The 20932-nt window shown below is 31.4% G+C and overlaps 2 protein-coding genes across 3 annotated transcripts; one reads left to right on the top strand and one right to left on the bottom strand.

Moving 5' to 3' along the window:
- The first annotated feature begins 268 nt into the window (after positions 1 to 268).
- On the top strand, positions 269 to 3135 carry LOC107015106 (transcription factor ICE1-like). Of its 2 annotated transcripts, XM_015215279.2 has the most exons (5): positions 269 to 554; positions 709 to 1832; positions 2178 to 2405; positions 2477 to 2647; positions 2731 to 2901. In XM_015215279.2, exons 2-5 carry the CDS (start codon positions 714 to 716, stop codon positions 2815 to 2817), a joined length of 1605 nt encoding a protein of 534 aa, XP_015070765.1. In that variant the 5' UTR covers positions 269 to 554; positions 709 to 713; the 3' UTR covers positions 2818 to 2901. The 2 variants fall into 2 exon arrangements, with proteins under 2 accessions (XP_015070765.1, XP_015070766.1); XM_015215280.2 differs by lacking the exon at positions 269 to 554 and having other exon boundaries at positions 714 to 1832; positions 2731 to 3135.
- Positions 3136 to 4333: 1198 nt separating this feature from the next.
- Positions 4334 to 10456, bottom strand: LOC107014326 (auxin response factor 2A). Its single transcript, XM_015214184.2, has 15 exons — positions 9974 to 10456; positions 9782 to 9897; positions 9425 to 9520; positions 9226 to 9282; positions 8920 to 9075; positions 8749 to 8833; positions 7877 to 7967; positions 7636 to 7800; positions 7048 to 7167; positions 6754 to 6829; positions 6499 to 6670; positions 5445 to 6394; positions 5181 to 5371; positions 4887 to 5083; positions 4334 to 4761 (listed from the first exon to the last, which is right to left on the bottom strand). The coding sequence occupies exons 1-14, from the start codon at positions 10071 to 10073 to the stop codon at positions 4906 to 4908; spliced, it is 2553 nt and encodes an 850-aa protein (XP_015069670.1). The 5' UTR covers positions 10074 to 10456; the 3' UTR covers positions 4334 to 4761; positions 4887 to 4905.
- Positions 10457 to 20932: the final 10476 nt, after the last annotated feature.

The following is a 20932-nucleotide window of genomic DNA, read 5'->3' as shown; positions in this document are numbered from 1 at the left end:
AATTCATGAACTTAAAGTGAAGTTCTTTTAATACAAATATCAACGGAACACCTCGTATGAACACGTAAATTTTAATAAAAACATCAATGATACACCTCGTATGAATACACAAATTTCAAATACAAAATCAATAAAATATCTCGTGTAATCTCCCATTTTAAAAAAAGAAAAAATAAATAGTCACGAAAGATATACCAGACACTGCGTAAAAACAAAATAAAATAAGTAGGTAGATTGGTTTGTTTGGCTTAAAACCAAAATGAGTAGAAGAAGCCAAACCTTGATTCAACTTTAATGATGATTTTGTTTTGGTTAATTACAAAATAAAGCCTAGAAATTTGCCATTTTTATCTCTTTTCATCTGAAGATGAAGAATCCATCCAAAAAAACTAATCATTACTTCCCATGATCAGTTGGCAAATATTGCTATAAATTGAGGCTTAATTGTGTATTTGCAGAAGCAGAAAGTTAAGTAGTAATAATAGTGATAGCAGAGTTGAGTTTTCTCTCTCTGTGTTAAGTTGTCTTCTCTCTCATATAAAGGGAAAAAAAAGGTATTTGCCTTTCTTCTTTGCTGCTACTCTGTATATATCTTTTCCCCTGTTTTTCTGCTTCTTTTGAAACCACTTTTCTGTTTTTGTTTTTGTTGTTTTTTAGTAACACCCTTTTGATTATTCTTTCTGTTTAACTTGTTTTTTTTTTCTTCAGAAAAAATGATAATTGGAGTGAATGATATGGGTTGGATTGATGGTAAGGAGGATGGAGGAACTGGTTCTTGGGTTAATCAGAACAATGAAAATCATCAACAGAACAATGGTGGTTTTCCCAATGAAAATCATCAGCTGAACAATGGTGGTTTTTCTAATTTCCAAGCTATGGTTGATGATGGAGGTGTGGAGTGGTTCATGGGTGGTGGTGATAGTGACAATCATCACATCAACAACAACAACAACAATGGTGGTGGTGGTGGTGGTAGCAACATGCAGAGCCACATTTCTTACTCTACGAGTTTCACTGAAGCTGAAAACAGTTTGCTTCTGCAACCTATTGATTCTTCAGCTTCCTGCTCGCCTGTTTCTGGTAACGTTTTCAACAACATTGACCCTTCTCAGGTGAACTTCTTCATGCCCCAAAAATCTACTATTCCTTCTTCACTCACTGGGTTATCCAACAACCCAATGGATAACAGCTTCAATTTGGGTATGTTGAATCAAGCTGGGAACGGGATGATGAATACTGGGTATCATCATCTGGGTTCACCAAACCAAATGGGGACGAACAATCTGAGTTCTTATACTCAGTTTTCTTCTCCCAATCTGCTCCAGCTACCTCAGGTAGCTGGTGGGTACAGTTCGATGGGATTTGGGGCTAACAATTCTGCTAATGGGAACACTTTGTTTCTCAATCGGTCTAGAACTCATAAACCTTTAGACAATTTTGCTTCCATTGGAGCACAGCCAACTCTTTTCCAGAAAAGGATTGCAAAGAACTTGGTTAGTAATGGTGAAAATTTAGGTACAGAAATCGGTCAATCTTCCAGTAATCCGACTGATAGAAAAAGGAAGTCCAGCATGACTGATGAGTTTGAAGATGTTAGCATGGATGGAACATTGAATTACGACTCGGATGAGTTCATGGATATCTCTAACAAAATGGAAGATGGGATCAAGATTGGGGACAGCTCTAATGCAGCCAGCACTGTCAGTGGTGCTGATCAAAAGGGAAAAAAGAAGGGACCTCCAGCTAAGAATCTGATGGCGGAGCGACGCCGCAGAAAGAAGCTGAATGACAGGCTTTACATGCTGCGATCGGTTGTCCCAAAGATAACCAAGGTAATGAAATTCTTTTAACTCAAAGTTCCCGTGAATTTCGATTATGAATTCAACATGTTTTAGCGTTTAGCTTCCATTTAGATTGAGTTTTGCATAGTACAAACTGATAGTGTAGCATTTAATTTACTCACATGGGACTGTATGAAATGATTTTAAAAATTTTGGACCACATAGAGAATAGAACTATTCTTGAAAGGTACCTCCCCCTACAGTAAACAAATGTTATCTATTTCACTGGCTTGTTGTATGAACTTAAAAGTGTTAATTGTTGGGAGAAGTAATCACTCTTTCCCTCTTGGTTATGCGCGGTGAATCTGATTGTTGATTTGGTTTGTATGTTGGCAGATGGACAGGGCTTCAATCTTAGGAGATGCAATTAAGTACTTGAAGGAGCTTCTGCATGACATCAATGAGCTGCATAATGAGTTGGAGTCCACACCAGCTAACAACTCTTCATTGAGTCCAGCAACCAGCTTCCATCCTCTGACACCGACTGCATCAGCTCTGCCAAGTCGTATAAAGGAGGAACTTGTTCCAAGCCCCCTGTCCAGCCCTACTGGACAACCTGCTAGGGTAATCTTGGCATCTCATTCGTTATGTTATTGGTTTTCGATGATGCATTATTGTTCTTTTTATTCATGTAGATTGAAGTGAGGGTCAGGGAAGGAAGAGCGGTGAACATTCATATGATCTGCAGCCGCAAACCAGGGGTTTTACTCTCAACAATGAAGGCTCTGGACAGTCTTGGACTGGACATTCAACAAGCTGTTATCAGCTGCTTCAATGGGTTCGTGTTGGATGTGTTCCGAGCTGAGGTACCTTCTTTCTGTGAACTTCCATCTCGGACAGTAGGATTGAAAATGTAATAGTATTAATTCTAAATTGTATTTAATTGCAGCAATCGAACGAAGGTCAAGACATGCATCCAGATCAGATCAAAGCTGTGTTGATGGAGACTGCTGGCTTTCAAGGGGGGGCGATATAAGCTGCTCAATCTAGTATACGAAGGAGAGGCTCTATCGAAGATTTTGGACCTCAGGGTGCTATAGCTTTTAGACCTCAAGACTTTTTATACTGCTTTATTAGTTTACTTGTGTTTTCATGTTATTAGATGGTTACAGACCATGGTGGTCCGACCCTTCCCGGGACCCTGCTCATCGCGGGAGCTTAGTGCACCGGGTTTTGTCCTTTTTTCTTTTTTAGTCAGTTATATTGGTGTTTTCTTTAGGAGAAACATTGAGCTTATGAAGCTCCAAAACTGAATGCTATGATATTCCTTTCAACAAGTTCCTTGTCCAGCTTTATCTTTCTTTATTTACAGTATATAACTGCTTTTTATTTCAGTTGAGAAAATGAGAATTCACAGATATATATATCAATGAATGATCAACTCAATTGAATTAAACTTTTACCTAATTAAAACCCGATAAATAATATAATATTTGCAACGATAATTATGTTAGACAAATACTTAGCAACAGTGATAAGAATCAACTTACTTGGAAAAATAACAAAATAATGCGGAAATGAAAATACAAAGATTAAAGATAGTAAAATTCTCAAAGTTATAAATTAAGCATTTAGTATTTTAAAATTAATGGATTAAGGTTAATCATGATACTAATAAAATCAACGGAAAATGTCATATTTGTCCCTCTACCATATGACCATTTTCCATAAAATCAATTCATGAACTTAGATTAAAAGGTAATCTGGACCCTATTTTTTTTTAAAAAATAGTCAATAATTAGTACTTCATTACCTTTTTTAATTAAAAATTTTGAAGTTAGGAAATAATCTCACCCCTCAAAAGTGGTGTAAAGAAGACAACCTATTAAATTTATAATAATATTGTTCTTGTAAAAAAAATAATCAAATTCTGTATCTGTGGGAAATCTATACCAAAAAACATGAAAATCAATCTACTTTTATGGCAATTATTAAATACTAAAATCTAACTAAAAAGAATGTAAAAATACTACCAAAATTCTTGCCAAAAAACTATCTAATAAGAATAAGGAAAGAAAAGTGACAATCCTTGGCACAAAAATTCCTTTTTTTTTTGGGGCAATATACATTACATCGACATAAAAAGGGCATCTTAAAACGAATTAAATTGTGTTAAACTGTCGATTCTCTTAAGATAAGTTAGGACTTGAATGAGTTAAGATTGAGCCTAATTCAAATTATTTTAAGTCAAGACGGTTGGGCAGGCTATTCATCTAAAACGAAAAAAAAGACCTGTCTTCTGACAAAACTATTGATCTAAAACGAAAAGAAGACCTTGGCTTGCTGCATAAAGCATGCGTGAAGAAGAATTTACAATGTCTTGCTCCTCTCTATCCTATAATTCAAATATCAAACAGTAATACAACTACATGATTTGCCCAACTTTCCAAACGCAAGCAGCAATATAGTAAGAAGACAATGGATAAGGATACTGTGGCCAACAAGAATAGATAGATAGGCCAATGACCAAAATTGCACGACACAAAAAGCTCTCCACTCAGAAAAGACTTCTTTTCTATCACATTACCATAATTGCTGATACAAAATATGTCATCTGCCCAAAGTAGTTGGATACCACTTCCACAAAAATCAACAGTAAGGCCGGTACATACATAGTAGAATCGAAATCTTACTTACAGCTACAGCTAGAGAAATTGGTATGTACAAAAGTGAGATTGGCAGAAGCAACGTTAATGACCAACGCTGATAATTTACATATACTATGTATATAGATAGATAAGGGGCCAGATATTGGCTCCAAATAAAGGGCTCAAAACTGCAAATACTGAAGCTGCATTTATACGAAGAGACCATCCCCATCCACAAGTCAAAGGGAGTTGATATTGTAGGTTATATTCAAAAATCCCCAAAAAAGTAACACCTAGGTGGATAAAAGCCATCTCCTCGCTATCTTATAAACCTGTCAAATACAAAACAACAGTAATTAAGCAACTAGGAAAAACACCTGGAGGCATTTACAGGGAAAATGTTTTAAAAAAACTGAAGCAAAAAGCATTGCTCTTCAAGTAAATCTTTTCCAAGTACCTCAATTTTGGAGGAAAACCTAAGATTCTGCTTGACCAGATTCAGAAGGAAGTTGCAGATTCTTCACTTCTTTAGCGTCTGAGCCCTCAGCAACAGAAGAAGTGTCCTCACCTTTTGAATTAAGGGTCCCTGGATTCATACGCTGCACCTCCTCTTTTGTATAGATGAAAATCTTGCGAACCATACCACAAAATTCCCTGTTTCAAACCAGTGCAAGCCGATATTAAGTAAGCAGCGCAGGAGGAAAGAAAATAATCACTTTGATATATAAAAGAAATGATATTAAGTACTCACTGCCATGGATCATCTCCAACAAGCATCATGTCACCCTCATCATCAGTGTATACAACCAGCCAACTCTTACTCCGAGCCTTGAGTTCACCATTAAAATCAAAAAGTTGATCCAGTTCAGCAATCAATTCGTCATAATTGTTGAACTTTGCAAGATCTACGGACCTTCCGAGTGCTGTACCCTGTTTATGAACCTGTAGGCAAAAATAAATCATTAGAAATTTCATTAAAGCCAACAGCAAAAGTTGTGACAAATCAGATTTAAACCTTTGTGCAGCTCCTTGTAGAACTACTATGCCCTTTGCCATCCTTATCTCTAGCAGCAAGATGAAAGGTATGAAATTGTTTGTCATGATCATTAGCTGCAATTCCATCATCCACCTTTGATCCCTTTGATTGCTCAGACCTTTGATCAGAATCAGTGGCAAGGGATTGATGAGGGTGTATACCAATATTCATGTCACTTGCTGGATCAATCAATGAACTTTTCCGCATCATAACAGCATCTGTGCAAACATTACTTGTAAGGGGAATGCCAAATAGTTTGTAGTTACCCTCTTTGGGCTTCACAGCCTCAGGTTGCTTTACTACAGTGGGTTTATGCATCATTTCTCTTGAATGAGAGGAGAGCTGCATGTAAGGTGACACTTGTTGAGGCATAATCCAGCTTCCCTGCTGATTTGCAACCCTATGACCGGGGAGGACTGAAAACTCACCATAACCACTATACCTAGCATCTCCCCGCATTTGATAGGTAGTATCACCCCCTATGCCAGGAGCTTTTGAACCAGAATCCATCAGATTAAGAGAGAGACCGGAAGACAGAAGAGACCATGGCTTTCCCAATAAGCTAAAATCCTTTTCCTGATCTTGTGTTTGTTGCTTCACCAAGCTAGCACCAAATGCAGCTTGGTCCGCAGAGGGTAAACAGAACCCATGGGAGGAGTTATTTGGCACTCCAAAACCTGATAATAAATCTGTGAGAGATGACTCAGGCCTCCCTAAAGGTAGCCATTTATCTGGAAGATATCTCTTTGATGCAGAATGAATATCATTCTTTTCATCATTCACTGATGTTTGCCATATCATTGGTTTCTCAGACAAGTCTGTCTCATTAATTTCTGCATAACCGCCTCTAAAGGTCGATAACTCTTGACCTTGCAAGACCCTCGGAAACCCACTGGCTTGGGAATGGTCTGCTGTCGCTCTTGATGAACCTTTAACAAAAAATAAGAAAGTACATGACAATTACTTAGCTCGAAAACAAGACTTATAAGCGGTGCAAGATACTGAATGGAAAAGATCGGGATGAGATATCCACCTTCCCTAGTAAGGACAGATGAATCAGGAGATGTGGGCAAAATACTGGATCTAGGCCTTTTTGGCCTTGCAACTGGAGGTACATTAAGTGCAGGAGGGCTAAGAGCTGGTTCTATTTTCCACGGTGAAACCCGGTCTGGCCTTGGAATGCTTGAATTTTCATCCCACCGTACCTTAAGAAACCAGAAATGAATGACTTACAATGTGAAATGAGGTAAAAGAAGTAGTCAAACCAGGAAAATAAACTCGAAACTACCTTCAGACATCTCCACTTAGATTCAAGCCACCTTTGGGGATCAGCATCTTCTATACCAACTATAGTTCCAGTAAACCTATAACATTGTAAGTTAATTAAATTATAGAACTGAATAGTTAATACCCTGCTACATAAAAATTAAATCAACAGTCTAAATGATTAACAGCCAGTCACCAAATGAGTTGTCATTTTATCCTGTCAGTTTGAAGTCCATTACACAGGTCAAGATTACAACCTGCAACTCACAATTTAAACAGTAAAAAGATGATTTCTATAAAATAAACTGCTGCCCACCTTTGCTCTGGAGCTTCTTCACCTTCGAACCTCATCTTAAACCTCATTCCAATAGAGTAATTATTCTTCACAGATTCCATATAGTGGTCATATGGAACTATAAACTCAGCAGGGCTTGTCCTGTAACATAACAGTGAGTTAGTAAGAAAGGTTTAATCCTTTTGTTAATGTTAAACACCAACAATAATTCAAGTACCTACTTTCTCACCCTAGTTTCCCCAATAAATGGACATAAAAAAGATACAAATCAAAAAATAAATGGTAAAGTATGTTGAGTTATTGATATTAGGAGGCCATCAAACATATGAGCAGCCAAGTATTCTAGTGGGCAACCAATTAAAATAAAATGATTCCAAAATGCATAGAGAACAACCAATGAAACAACATGCACTATTAATACCAACCACTGGAGAAATAATATAAAATGTTTCCAAATGTATAGACAACAAGCAATAAAACAACATGAGCTACTGATTCTAAGTTCCCAACCTCTGTAGAAAGAGTAAATGTAACATTTAACTTATAATCAAAGATCTCTAGTTATGTACTTTTAGTCGGTGCTTTATTTAGTCATTTCAGACCAGGTACCTGGGTTTGTAATACACAGTGAACATCGTTTTTGTTTGAATGGCATGCCAAGCTGTTGCAAGTACACCAAGATGCATGCTATGACTGGATATCACCGATGATGGAGCATTTCCTTGCTGTCTCATGGCACGTCTAACACCAACACGAAGCTCCCCATTCTCACCTCTAAAGTAGCACAACACTTCTAGTCAGATTCTAATAGTGGAACAAATAAATTCAGAGAGGGTTTCACGAGTGGAACCTAAGAAATATGAATGCATCCCCAGCAACAAGCCTCTTCGAACTAACAAAGACACTCCAACCACTCTGAAGAAGATGCCTCCTAGGCTGGCCTGGAGTTCAAATGCTTGGGTGAGAAACAAACCAGAAATTACATGGCAGGAAAAACACATCAACCCTCCAATAATTGCATACAGTGCATGGTAAATAAAGCAGCATGTTACCAGACTTCCAAAGACAATTTCGAATATGAAGAAAATGAGAATTGAAAATCTTACAACTTTGTGTTTACAGAAGCACAATTTTGTTAACAGACTTCTCCCCTATCCTCCAAAGCACCCGTCCGAAAGAAGAAAATGAAAAATCAAAATATTGATTACTAACGTTATTTTTCTTCTGAGCCGTGACACTATGTTGTTCTTCCTTTGAGTTGTGACACTATGTTATCATATTTTTAGTTAAATATGGGTAACAAACATGATATGAAACACAGAGACAGGAATTTCTTAAACCACTAAAGTATTGTTCAAATGAAATTTGCATAGCTCTTCTTCATTACGATTTTCCCATTGTAAAATCCTAAATAATCTACTAAATATTTTTACAAGAGCCACATAAGGTTTGTAGCAATCTTCATTTGGCCGCGTGATCACAAGAATGCAACAGGTATTATACACCAACAATGGCACTTAATAAGGAAGAATGTGCTGTGTGATGGTGCATCTCTATGTTGCACCCACCCACAACCCCCCACCCCCGTCCTCACTCCTCAATAGGTAACCTGGCCTTTATTGCCTTCCGCTTAAGCTCTCAAAGGGCATAAATTGGCCAAACAGGGTGGAGGTGGTAAGTTTTATAGACAAAAGGTGATTAAGATTCTGCTGGGTATCATACCCCGGAATATATGCCTGAATCGCCACTCATTTCCATGTAAATCTTTGGCCACCAACTCCTGTGTGGGAGGCTGCCGAGACATGTCCTGTTAACGATGCCAAATAATAATCATTAGTCACTCAATGTCACCAATACAAAATCCATGAACACATTAAGAAATATTCTTCTAACCAGTTGGGGGAGGCATTCATCAGCATGTCGTCTCAAGACGGAAAATCCACCGTGAGTGCTTGTATCAGAGGCTGTTAGAGTCTTACAAAAAGAGTGTACATGAAATCGTGGTGGAGGAGGGCGCATAGGTTCCTTCTTCACTGCATTCTCATCTTGCTACAACAGTCATTTAGGATATTAGATGATTTATTTGACTAGAAATTTAAGATTTATATAGCTCGACCTACTTTATTCAACATGATATCAAAAAACCAAAAATTGAAAAATAAAAGAAAAAGTTAAAAATAAACATAATGGTAAACCTACATTTGGCTCCGGCATCAAAGTCACTTGTGCATACACCTCATCAGTATCTGGTTCAGCCTGAAAATTCAGTCAAAAGTCAACACAGAAACACCAGCTAAGCACTAACTGCATAGATAAGAATGTTCATAAAAGGAAAAAGGACTGTAAGCTAAAAAAAATTGGAAACACATTAAGACAGCAGCATTAACAAAACAATTACCTTTAACAGGACGTTCACAACACGGCATAGAATCTTAGATGGAAGATTATACAAAGGCATCTGCTGGTCAGCCACTTGATTAGTTGATGCTTCAACCTATCATTCAAACACAATCGATTACATAAAAGCTCTATGCAAATCAGTGCCATTGACAACTAAATTTTCTCAAACTCAACCCCCTCTCCCCAAAAAGGTAAGGATCATGATTGAATTTAAGCTGTAAAGCTAAAAACATCATAACGAGAAACAAAGTATCTCGGTAATGCATGTTCAACAGTGTATTTAAAAGTAAAATTGAACAAGGGATTCCATAAAACGAAGGTAGAAAACGAAATTAAAGTGTTCTTACAAACAAACCTGCTCGATATGTCCTTGAGGGAAATAGTACACCAGCTCACCCTCTCGAGGTACCGTCACAAGTGGACCGGCACATGAACGCCAAAGCTCCGTGTACAACGCCGTATCAGCATCAACTTTGTAAAAAAAAAAAACACAAATAAGAAAACTCACCGGAAAACTCCATGTTATAAAACAAATCACTCAAATTACCTCTTCCGACACCGGAACTACTCCTACCAGTCTCTGAAACCGGCCTAGAACCATCACTCGGCTCGCTGTAACCTTGAATCGACACCTCCGAAGCAGCCATTTCCGTACACTAATTCTCAACACAGATCTCTCATATCCACACTAATCAATTCATAAAACAAACACAAAATAAAACTTCCTTCTCCAAAATTCACCAGAAAAAAAGCACTAAACTCTTCCTCAGCTCAAAAGCATGCAACACTGGTAACCAAAGAGACCCTAGAAACAGCAATCAACACTCAAAATTGAAGTTAAAGAGCCTTCTCGCTCTAGTTTCTCTCTCTAAAAACTGTATGTATATGCGTGTTCATTTATCTATCTTCAATGGATAGAAGTAGGAGCTTCTTCATGTAAGTGATGAGAGAGAAAGAGAAAAAAAGAAAAAAGGACACAAAAGCATTGAGGGAAAGAGGGAGAGCCTTTCGATAACCAAAGGGGTCAAAACGGTTGCAGCAATCATTTCAACCGCGGTTAAATCTTAACCCTAGTTAGGTAACTTGCTATAGCCCGTCTGTTTCTGTCTTTTCAACCGGGTATAGCCAGTCATTAAGACACTGTCCAGGGGGACAATTCATAAAGGAGGTATTAACGGCGTGTACGGTTAGACGTTTGATGCTGTCGTATTCTCATTGGGTTATTAGATTGACGCCGTCTGCTTATTGCCGTTAGCTAGACTATTACGCCTACTTACTAACTCCCTCTAATTTACGTGATGGTGTTCGATTTTATACGAAGTGATCAAACGAAATATGACAAGAGAACGCACACAAACGTATGTGTGAAACGCAAATGTCATGAGAAATGAAAGTAATTAAGCAGAATATGACATGATATTGAAGACGTTTTCAAAACAACTTATTTATCTTGATAAGATAAGAACATACTTAATAAACAAAAATATATTGATTATATTGTTTTGAAAATTATAATATAAAACAAATATACTTGTGTGACCATAACTTAATTTGCCAAGGATAAAAAAAGAATAGATATAATATACAAACATATCCTTTTTTTAGCTTAAATTGTTATTTATATCTTAATTTTAGAATACAAATATATATACATCTAAGTTAATATAAAATTAAATAAATAAACACATATAAATATCATCCTATATAATATTATATATAAACTTAGCCACATAAAATATATGTCTCATAATTCAGTGACTTTTTTAAGATATTGACTCTATTTAATTTTATAATATGGAAGGACATAAATATAAATTAAATGTAAATGAAAAGTCACATTTATAATTTTGTCAAATAAATATAATAAATGTTGGATGTTGGTTTTCAAAAAAGGTGGAGAGATATACTATTGTTTTGATAGGGAAGCTGCTTTGTCGTGCTATTAACGGGCAAAGTGGGATGGGGTTTAACTACTCCCATCCATTGGTAACCCTGGTGACTTTCTCTTCGTTTCATATTAATTGATTCAATTATTTTTTAAAATAATAAAAAATATTTATAAATTATTTAAATTAAATAAAAATATATATTTATTTATAATTTGCCTCAAAATATATTTATCGTCAATACTTCAAAAAAAATATAGTTATGATCAATATTTTGATGTGAAAGAAAATTTTAGCCAGAATATTTGGTCATGGGACTTTTCTCATGTTATTTTATTTTTTAAAATATTTTTACTCTTTTAATTAAAAATGGTAAAATCATTTTATTTTGAAATTAAAAAAATATTATAGATTTTAAAAAAAAATTAGTCAAATTTTCTGGTCATTAAGCATTACAATAGTTACTAAATGAATCAAATGTCTTATTTTCGAATAAATATATTATTTATTATTTTTTTAAACACATTTTATTTCTTAATTTAAATATCATTAAAGAACTCTATTCATTCTTTCAAAATTACTTAAACAAATAAAAATGTAGAAAATAATATTTTTTCTTCTTAATCTCATTTTATCGAGTAACTTCATTTACCCTTTCAAAGGATGATATATGTGATGTATGTGAGATCATAGTATATCCAACATTAATTTTTGTTATATAACAAAAAAAAATTAATTATTACAAAATAAGAAATTTTTTTATTTTTTATTTTTTATCTCTTTATATGCCTAAAAGAATGAAAAAGATCAATTAATATGAAACGGAGAGGGTAATAAATGAAATATATTATATGGGTCAGGGTGTCGTTCATTATATGTGCGCGCCGATGTGATGTGATATTATGACTACTGAACGTATTTACCAATAAGAAAATCAGTTTTTAGATCTGATTAAATTTTAATATATATATTATATTATAAAATTTAAAATTGAAATTTGTGATTAAGAATACAAAAATCCTATTTATTCTAACATTACTCAATTGGGAAGCTTTCGTGTTTTATTTTTCCTTTCTATTTCACTTCATAAGATCAGTTTGCTTCTTTACCAAAATGAACATAAAGAATATGTTTTTATTAATTCATAATACATGGATTAAAAGCACTAAATTACAAAAACAAATCTTCAATATATTAATCGATAATATCGATTTTATTAAATAAAATATAATGATATTGTATGAGGTAAAAATTAGATATGAATGACATGAATTAATAAAATGTGACATATATCAAGAAGAATATGTCAAATTTGATTATGCATGATTAACGTCAAGTATTGTCTTAAACGCTTAGTGCAAGCATATACTTTTACTTTATATTTTGAAACTCGATGATTTCAAGGTTCGTTTTTTGAATCACGTCTATAAACTCGTTTTGAGGGTAAATAAATATATTGGAACTATATATTGTATAATAAGAGTAATTAGAACAAATGAAACATTACGTAACATAACTTAACTCTTAATTATGGCTAAGTTCAATGCCAAAACGGTAGTGATTATAAAGAATATACATTGTACTTATACATAACAAATTACTTATTCATTAAATATGGTTTATTAATTGTACCTAAGCTAAGTAAGGCAAAACGTATACGTAGTAGTTGGGAGAAATTGAAAATGGAGGCATAATTTAATTTTACAAAAAAAGGTTGTTTTTTTTTAAATATATTTAAAAACAACTCAATTTAAGTTTAATCTTTAGTGAAATACATAAAATATGTAAGTCGTAACTGCACAAAATTGGATGACGTATTAAATCATAAGCTTTAAGAAATAAATATTTTTAGCTAATAATATGTCGTATAAATTGAGATTAAAATCTTTTGATGTTGTAAAATTAGACAGAAGATATCAATTTATTCATTTTTTAACTAAACGTCTTGAATTTGAATTCTGTATATAAAAAAAATTATTAATAAAATAAATTAATTAGATTTCAATATAAATATCGAAGATTCGTATAAAATATTAAATTATGGAGAAAGGTCCTTTAAAATGGGACCGAGCTGATTTTGTCTACTACTATTGAGTGGTCTAAATGCTACTCCCTCAAAATAAATGTCCACTACGAAAAAAAATAAAAATTATCCCAAATAAAATTTGCATTTTATAAGTTTAAAAGACAAAGTATATTGTTTTCAATTATATTTTATATTATAAGAAAGCATCTCTAAACTATTATTTTTATCCGAACTCAATGTTTGCAATCAATATAGATATATAATATTTTTACAAACAATTTCATCATGCAATATAATTCTATCAAATATATGTTCATATTATTAACAAAAAATATTCTTTTGAAAACAAAGTAACGTAATATAAATATTGAAACAACAACTATACAATATTAGGATCTGAAAAAAAATATTATATACGCAATCTCACTCTCAGATTGTTAATAACAGAACCTCAATTAATACAAATATTGAGTGCGAATGAAATAATTTCTTCGTTTACTTGACCCCGAACTCAAACGTCTCCGCAATGTCTCTATCATCTTTTGTGCTAATGTAGTTTCCGCTTGTTCACAAGCAAAGTACAAAATAAAGCACAACTTGGTGGAAGTTTTTTCCTATTCAACGTTGACCTCACTTTTCCATGGAACTTACAATTATTTAGTCCTTTAACTTTGCCACATAAAAAAATAGTGCCCCCTAATATTTTCACAACCTTTAATTTTCATTTATAATAAATTAATGAATGTAGATGTTATAGGGTGCCAAATTGTCCCAAACAATGCATGGTGTTTTAGGGTTTGGTTGAAGGGCTTGCCCTAATTAGGAAATAAATCAAGCAAATAGCATTGCCACACACCAACACTAGGTGGTTGTAGGTTAACAATACATCTCACTTGGTTAGTTTTGCTTTTATACTCATAAAATATCTTACCACCTTAGACAGCTTGTACCTTAACTAATTTTATGAGTAATTTATTATATTATAATTGCGTAAATACTTAGTTACTTCATCACCACTTAGATTTCGATATATGAGAAGTAATCATGTTCTAATACTTGATTTCACTATGATTTAAATTTTAGATCAAGCAATATTCAAATTATTTCACTGATTACTTGACTATACCTTTAGGTGCACGTCTCGTGGCTAATTTGTATGGGATATTTTTTTTTTATAATAGTAGCAAAAAAAATGTTCACACAATTCAATTACGTAACAAATAATTACAAACACTTATGCTAAGGATCAAACTATTAACGTGATAAATATACTAATAGACTATTATGACAAATTAACTATTGTTAGTAGGTATTTGGTCATGCGATCTCATATCATGATATGGTATCGTGAGATGGAATCAGCGTTTGGACATGCGATTTCACGCTGATTCCAACTCATGATTCCATATCATGAGATGTGATTCCATATTCTCCAAAAAGCATCATATGTAATTACATAGTGATCCACATCATGATTTGAGATATTTTAATACAAAAATTGATCCACAAGTTTATGTTTTGTTAAAACAATCCCACATTTTTATTTACTAGCCATTTATTTCATATGTAAATAAAATTTATAATCACATCATTAGTTTTTAAAATTTATTATTCTCACCGACATAAAATTTATTATTCTCATCAATATATAGTCACTTTAACTCACACCAACCAATTATTAAAGTGATGAATATTTATGGTCTATAAACATGAAAATATAGTTGCAGATGATATTGACCAACAAATGACTCAAAGTAACAATGTTGGTTAGTCTTCTCAGTTACATGATCGAGAAATACAAGTTCAACTTGAGAAAAATTGTTCGTACTATGTGGGAGGATTATATTAAAAACTACTACACTACAATACATGTTCAATTTTTTGGTTAAGTTAAATCTAGATGAAACAATTACTTAAGTGGAGATCAAATACCTTTGTAATAATTTATTATGCGACTTTATAATTTTTTGTTTTTATAAGATTGAATAAACAATTGAGGCTATTTTAATAATTTTACAACTTATGAATTTTTTATGTTTATGAAAAATTATACAACACAAAAATTTCAATATCGCATGTCCAAACAAAATTTCAATTTCATCTTATGATTCCATATCATGATACCATATTCATATCATCTTAGTATCTATATATATCACAAAGTTTGATGTTTTGAACTTGACTGTAATAAATTAAAGCGAGAAAAAGTGAATAAGATGTGTGTTGTTAGTGGTTGTTTATTCATGAATAATTAAAATAACAAATGACTGTGATGTTGTAATAAGCAATATATGTTAAGAATTAGATATTTTAAATTTGAGTCTTAGATATACAATCTCCTTTGTTAACAAATATCTGACCCTCAATATAAAAATTTTAAAAATAATTTAAATCGACATCAGTACAAATACGAAACACTACATGAGAAAAATAGGACATTGAAACTATTTTAGGGCAAACATATAAAAGTTGTGATCATAAATTAAGGTAATGAATGTGCCCCTACTAACAAAGGTAAAATTATGCTTTAGTTATCCATCTTTTCAAAAGTTATTATGATGTTTTTGTAACCTTTTCATTTTATAGACTTTGATGGAACTAATCAATTTGGAAGAAAAGCAAATATACACAGTTTCCTGTCCAAATACTTACACTACATAGCAGTGAGAATTATTCTTGATATGTTGTAAATGAGAAAATAAATAAAATAATATAAATCATATTTTTTTTAAAAAAAAATCAAATAAAATACAATTCATTCATGTATATTGTTATAATTTTTTCTTTAAAAAAAAACATAATTATAATATTTTTATGAAATATATTCAAATTAATTTCCTTAATGATATTATACTAAATTTTTCTTTACACAAACAAAATACTAAATAATTGCTAAACAAAGAAGGTCAAAGAAAAAAAATAAAAAAAAAATGTTGCTATGTATGGATTGAACACACAAAACCTAGGGTAAGGAATTTCAGCATAACCTAATTATACGCTTCTATTGTTCAAGCAGTGTTACTTTTATTATATAGACCTTTTATGTTTGCTTTTATTTCATAACCTTATATATGATTTAGCCATTTTTTTTCAGCAAAGGAGTGTCACGTGACACCCTTTCTCCCTTCCTAAATCCGCCCATGTGTTTTGTTATATTTACATGACTTCACACAATTATTCTTGATATTTTATTTATTGTTTTTTTATATTCAGCATTTAATATCTATGTTAAAGTTTAAAAAACTTAAATTCATGTATTACAAATATCTATTTCGGAGATTAATACTCTCAACAAGATAGACATTGTTCAGAATGTTGAGTTAATTAGTCTTAAAACAAAACATATTTAATAAGCTACTAATACAACTTCTAAATAATTCGAAAAGAAAGATATTTTAAGTTATAATTAATGCAATAAAAGTACACGAGGTAATGTAGGGTCAATGAGAGGAGTAGAGATGTATAGTTCTCTAGACATGGCATAAAACTAACATAACGTGTCAATTACAGCAATGTCAATTGCAGCAGTACTATGTCGTTTGATAGAGTATATAAAAATTATCATTAATATCGTATAAAAGTAATATTAAATTTAATAATGTTAAAAATTAATTTACTAGAGATTATTTTTTATTCTTTTATCTTACTTTGTAATTTATCTTAAATCATGTTTACTCATATGTTAACTTTTTCTTTTAGTTCCTTTGATGTATGCATCTAATATAATCTTGTATGGGCTGATATCCTAGGAACTAATTTATAAAACAATACATATTATATAATACTAGCTTTGATGTATGCAATTAATATGCTTTTTTTGATTTCTTAGTTTTAAATATGTTGAGTTTTATATTTCAAAATTATTAAAGAGAAACAAATTTTTTTTAAAGAATTAAAAAGTAAAGTACAAGAAACAAGTGTTTATATATATAAATGACATTATATATATAACATATTTAAATAGAAAATAAACAAATCCTATTTTTGAAAAATCCTATTTTGAGTGGATTTAAAATGAATTAGAATTAAGAAATAGGATTTTAGGGATAAGGAATAAATTAAACAAACAAACAAACCATGGATAAATTCAAGCGACCTTTTCTTAAATTCAAGCGATCTTTTCGTAATAAAATAATTTTTAGTGATAATAAATAGATAAAATTAATCACTATGAACTGTAGGTGAAAAATATATCATAAAATTAATCAAAATACGTGCAAATATAGTATTAAAAAAATGTTTTACGTTTAGTGCAAGCTTTTGAAGACATGTCGAGAAATTATTAAAACGTGTTGTCGATAAAAATGGGAACTAAATGTACGTTGTTCATAGCAACTTGAAGAAAAGCTTACTCCTACTAACACCACTTTCAATTGTCGTCAACTCAGTAACTTATAATTAATAACATTATTCAGTTTCATATTTTTAGATTACAAAATTGACAACGCACTTTTAAAAGTATATCTAACTAAAATTATAGTTTTTATTATATATACAATCAGGTGTTCGCGTCAGCGCAGGCCTAACGTATATTAGTTTTTTTTTTTCAAGTTATGTGACAAATGAAATTTGAAAAAACGAACTAAATTTTTTATAACTGTTTTGTAAAAAAATTTATTTTTAATTGTTAATTTATATACCTTTTATGTCATTTTCGAATAATATATGTTACTCTATTTGTTTCATTTTATGTGATGCAAGTAATTTTAGGAAAATCAACGAAATTTCTTATATGGTTCTCACATATTTTTAGTTGTCAATTTACTGTGATGCATAGTACTTTTTAGTTCTTACTTTATTTTCAAACAATATATGCAACTTTTTTTGTTTCGATAAAAATAAGGAAGTCAACCAAATTTCATTATGTTTTTTAATTATGTTTTTCTAAAAGTAACTTAAATTGTTAAATTGCGTTTTTAAGTTTCTTTTTAATGCAATTTTCAAATCATTATATTTCATTTTTAATGTATGACTCCCTCCTTTTCGATTTATATGAACTTGCTTTTTTAATTTCATTTCAAAAAGAAAATAACTTCTGAATTTTAATTTTTTTATATATAATATTTAAGATCACAAAATTAAAAAATATTTCAATAAACAAAATTTAAATATACATACAAATTTTATTTTTAATTTTGATTGATTTTACCTAATATGATACTTGATATATAATTATTAAGACCTAAGCGTAATCATAATTTATCTACTTTTGTATAATAAATAGATATCACAATAACTCATAAAAAATGAAGAAATAACAAAAATGAGGTAATACTAATAAGAATAATTAAAGATGTTTCTATAACTATTTAATTTTCTTGTTATCATTCTTGGTATATTTTTGTTTGATTGAAGGTACATTTTTACCTTTGATCATCATTCACTTCATATATAGAAAAATGTTTCTAGAATTATATATATTCTTGATAGATTTTTGTTAGAATGAAATTAGTTCGTCTTTAATACAAATATATCATCCTATTAATTTTATTTGTAAAGTTACTTTTTAACATTTTCTTCTTTAATTTCAATCTAATATATATTATTAATTTTATCACATTTATTTATTTTCAAGTATATTAATTAGAACCAAAATAAAAATGGAAATAATTAATTCATGATAAATTTTTTTATATAAAAAGTAACAGTTTTTATAAGCATAATGAATTGAAAAAATATTAAGAATTAAATTAAAGTAATAATAAAATTAAGTAATAATAAAATAGATATCACAATAACTCACAAAATAAAAAGAAAGTGAAGTAATAACAAAATAAGTTAATGGTAATAACAATAACTTAAGATGTTTCTAGAACTATCTAATTTTCTTGTTATCATTTTTGTTAGTTGAAATTACATTTTTGCCCTTAATTATTATTCACTTCGTAAATAAAAAAATATTCTAAAATTATCTATTATTTTTCTTAATAAATTTTTATTAACGTGAAATTACGTTTTTACTATTAATCGTTTTCCTACTTTACTTTTTTATATAATAAAAAAAAATTAAATGTATAAATAATATAATTTTTCGATCATTTTTGGTATGTCAGTGAAAGACGATGAAAGAGTTTGCAGTGTTTGACTGAGGGAATCGGAAAGTAACGCCGGCGGGAGGGAGAGGGCCCCACAAGGTAGTGTCCCCTGTGGAGCCAACAATAATAGAAGTTATTGTGGGGTCCACTAGTAAACCAGTGTGCCCTCTGGGCTAAGCATTTATTAGGACAATTGCACAATTCCACAAGTTTCTTCCCTTTTGGCCCCTAATCTGCAGACCAATTTCATATCCCTTTCTTCTTTTATTTTAATAACATAAATTAATGATAAATACGAGAGAGATGATTTGGATAGTCTTAATAATAAAATTTAAATATCGAAGATTAAAGGACGTCTCTAGTCGGCTATCGAATATCTGTTGTTTCGTTTATTATGTTTAGCAATTCAAAGGCGGAGCTAGGATAATGAATCTGAAGATCTAAATTTCCTTAAGAATCGTTAATCAATTTGTTGTGGGTTCACCTATATATTTAATTAATTTTCTAGTATTAATACAGAGTCTACAAAAAAGTTATTGGATTCGTCCGAATCAACGAAACCTCACCTAACTCCGCCTTTATTTAGCATAGCTATTTATTCTCTTTTTAATTGTTTTAATCATGCATTTCTATTTTTAGTATTTGCAATATAGACATGATTTATTAAAAAAATAACATTTTTTTAATTAAAAAAATAAAAATAAAACAATTTATACATTACTTTTTTCAGATTCTATTTATGGGAGTATATTTTACCAAAAAAAAAAAAACAAAAAACTTAGCTAACGACAACGTTTCCAAACACTAAAAGTTTCCAAAATCCCGTTTTGGTCTTTTTAGCGAAAATTGAGCTTAACGGTTACGGACTTGAAACGGGATTGCGTTACAGCTTATAATTTATTTAGGAAAAGGACAGAAAAGGAAATGCATAAAGATAAGATAGGTACATCCCCGCTCTGCTTTACATCATGCAATAGGAATGTTCCACGTGTCCATATGACATATTATGGACACGTGTACAAATCATATGGCGCCAGACAGTTGAAGATGGAATAAAATTTTGTTACGTCGTGTCATGGAGTTTGCGTGACCACTTTGGTAAAAAGTTCGTATCGTAACGGACCCTTTCTTTTACAACGTATTCTACATCATGCTTGCGTTCGATATCTTTGTTTTTATTTGATATTTCGTATTTGAATTGAGATTGAGAAATTTTACATCGAGGATAAACACGTTTTGAAGATCTGAGGGGTTATTTAGTGTGATTGGACAAAAAATAAGTTATTTATGTATTAGTTTTTAACTTGATGTGATATATGGTAGGTAGATGAGAAATAAATTATTCATGTATGTTGAGTCTGACTCACTCTTGATTATTCAGATGGTTAAAGGTATGAGGCAGGTCAAAGATAATACTAAATATATTCAATCCATGAGTTTTCTCTTTTATTCACTCCTTCAGAAAAGTAACACTATAACTGATTTGCTCGCGAGTATGATCGAACATTGCAAAATAACTACCTTCATCATCAAGGCCATAAATCTTCCTTCTAATACAT

Source organism: Solanum pennellii, chromosome 3 (genome assembly GCF_001406875.1).
Source record: "Solanum pennellii chromosome 3, SPENNV200".
NCBI lineage: Eukaryota > Viridiplantae > Streptophyta > Magnoliopsida > Solanales > Solanaceae > Solanum > Solanum pennellii.
The sequence above is the reverse complement of the archived record's forward strand: the minus strand, read 5'-3'. Positions and strand labels throughout refer to the sequence as shown.

Excerpts from the sequence above, each read along its gene's own strand:
- LOC107015106 (XM_015215280.2), top strand. The coding sequence starts at position 714 with ATGATAATTGGAGTGAATGATATGGGTTGGATTGATGGTAAGGAGGAT. Across the intron at positions 1,833-2,177 it reads TTGTCCCAAAGATAACCAAG|ATGGACAGGGCTTCAATCTT; the intron begins GTAATGAAATTC and ends GTATGTTGGCAG. Across the intron at positions 2,648-2,730 it reads TGGATGTGTTCCGAGCTGAG|CAATCGAACGAAGGTCAAGA; the intron begins GTACCTTCTTTC and ends ATTTAATTGCAG.
- LOC107014326 (XM_015214184.2), bottom strand. The coding sequence starts at position 10,073 with ATGGCTGCTTCGGAGGTGTCGATTCAAGGTTACAGCGAGCCGAGTGAT. Across the intron at positions 9,898-9,973 it reads TAGTTCCGGTGTCGGAAGAG|TTGATGCTGATACGGCGTTG; the intron begins GTAATTTGAGTG and ends TTTTTTACAAAG. Across the intron at positions 9,521-9,781 it reads CTCAAGGACATATCGAGCAG|GTTGAAGCATCAACTAATCA; the intron begins GTTTGTTTGTAA and ends TTTGAATGATAG.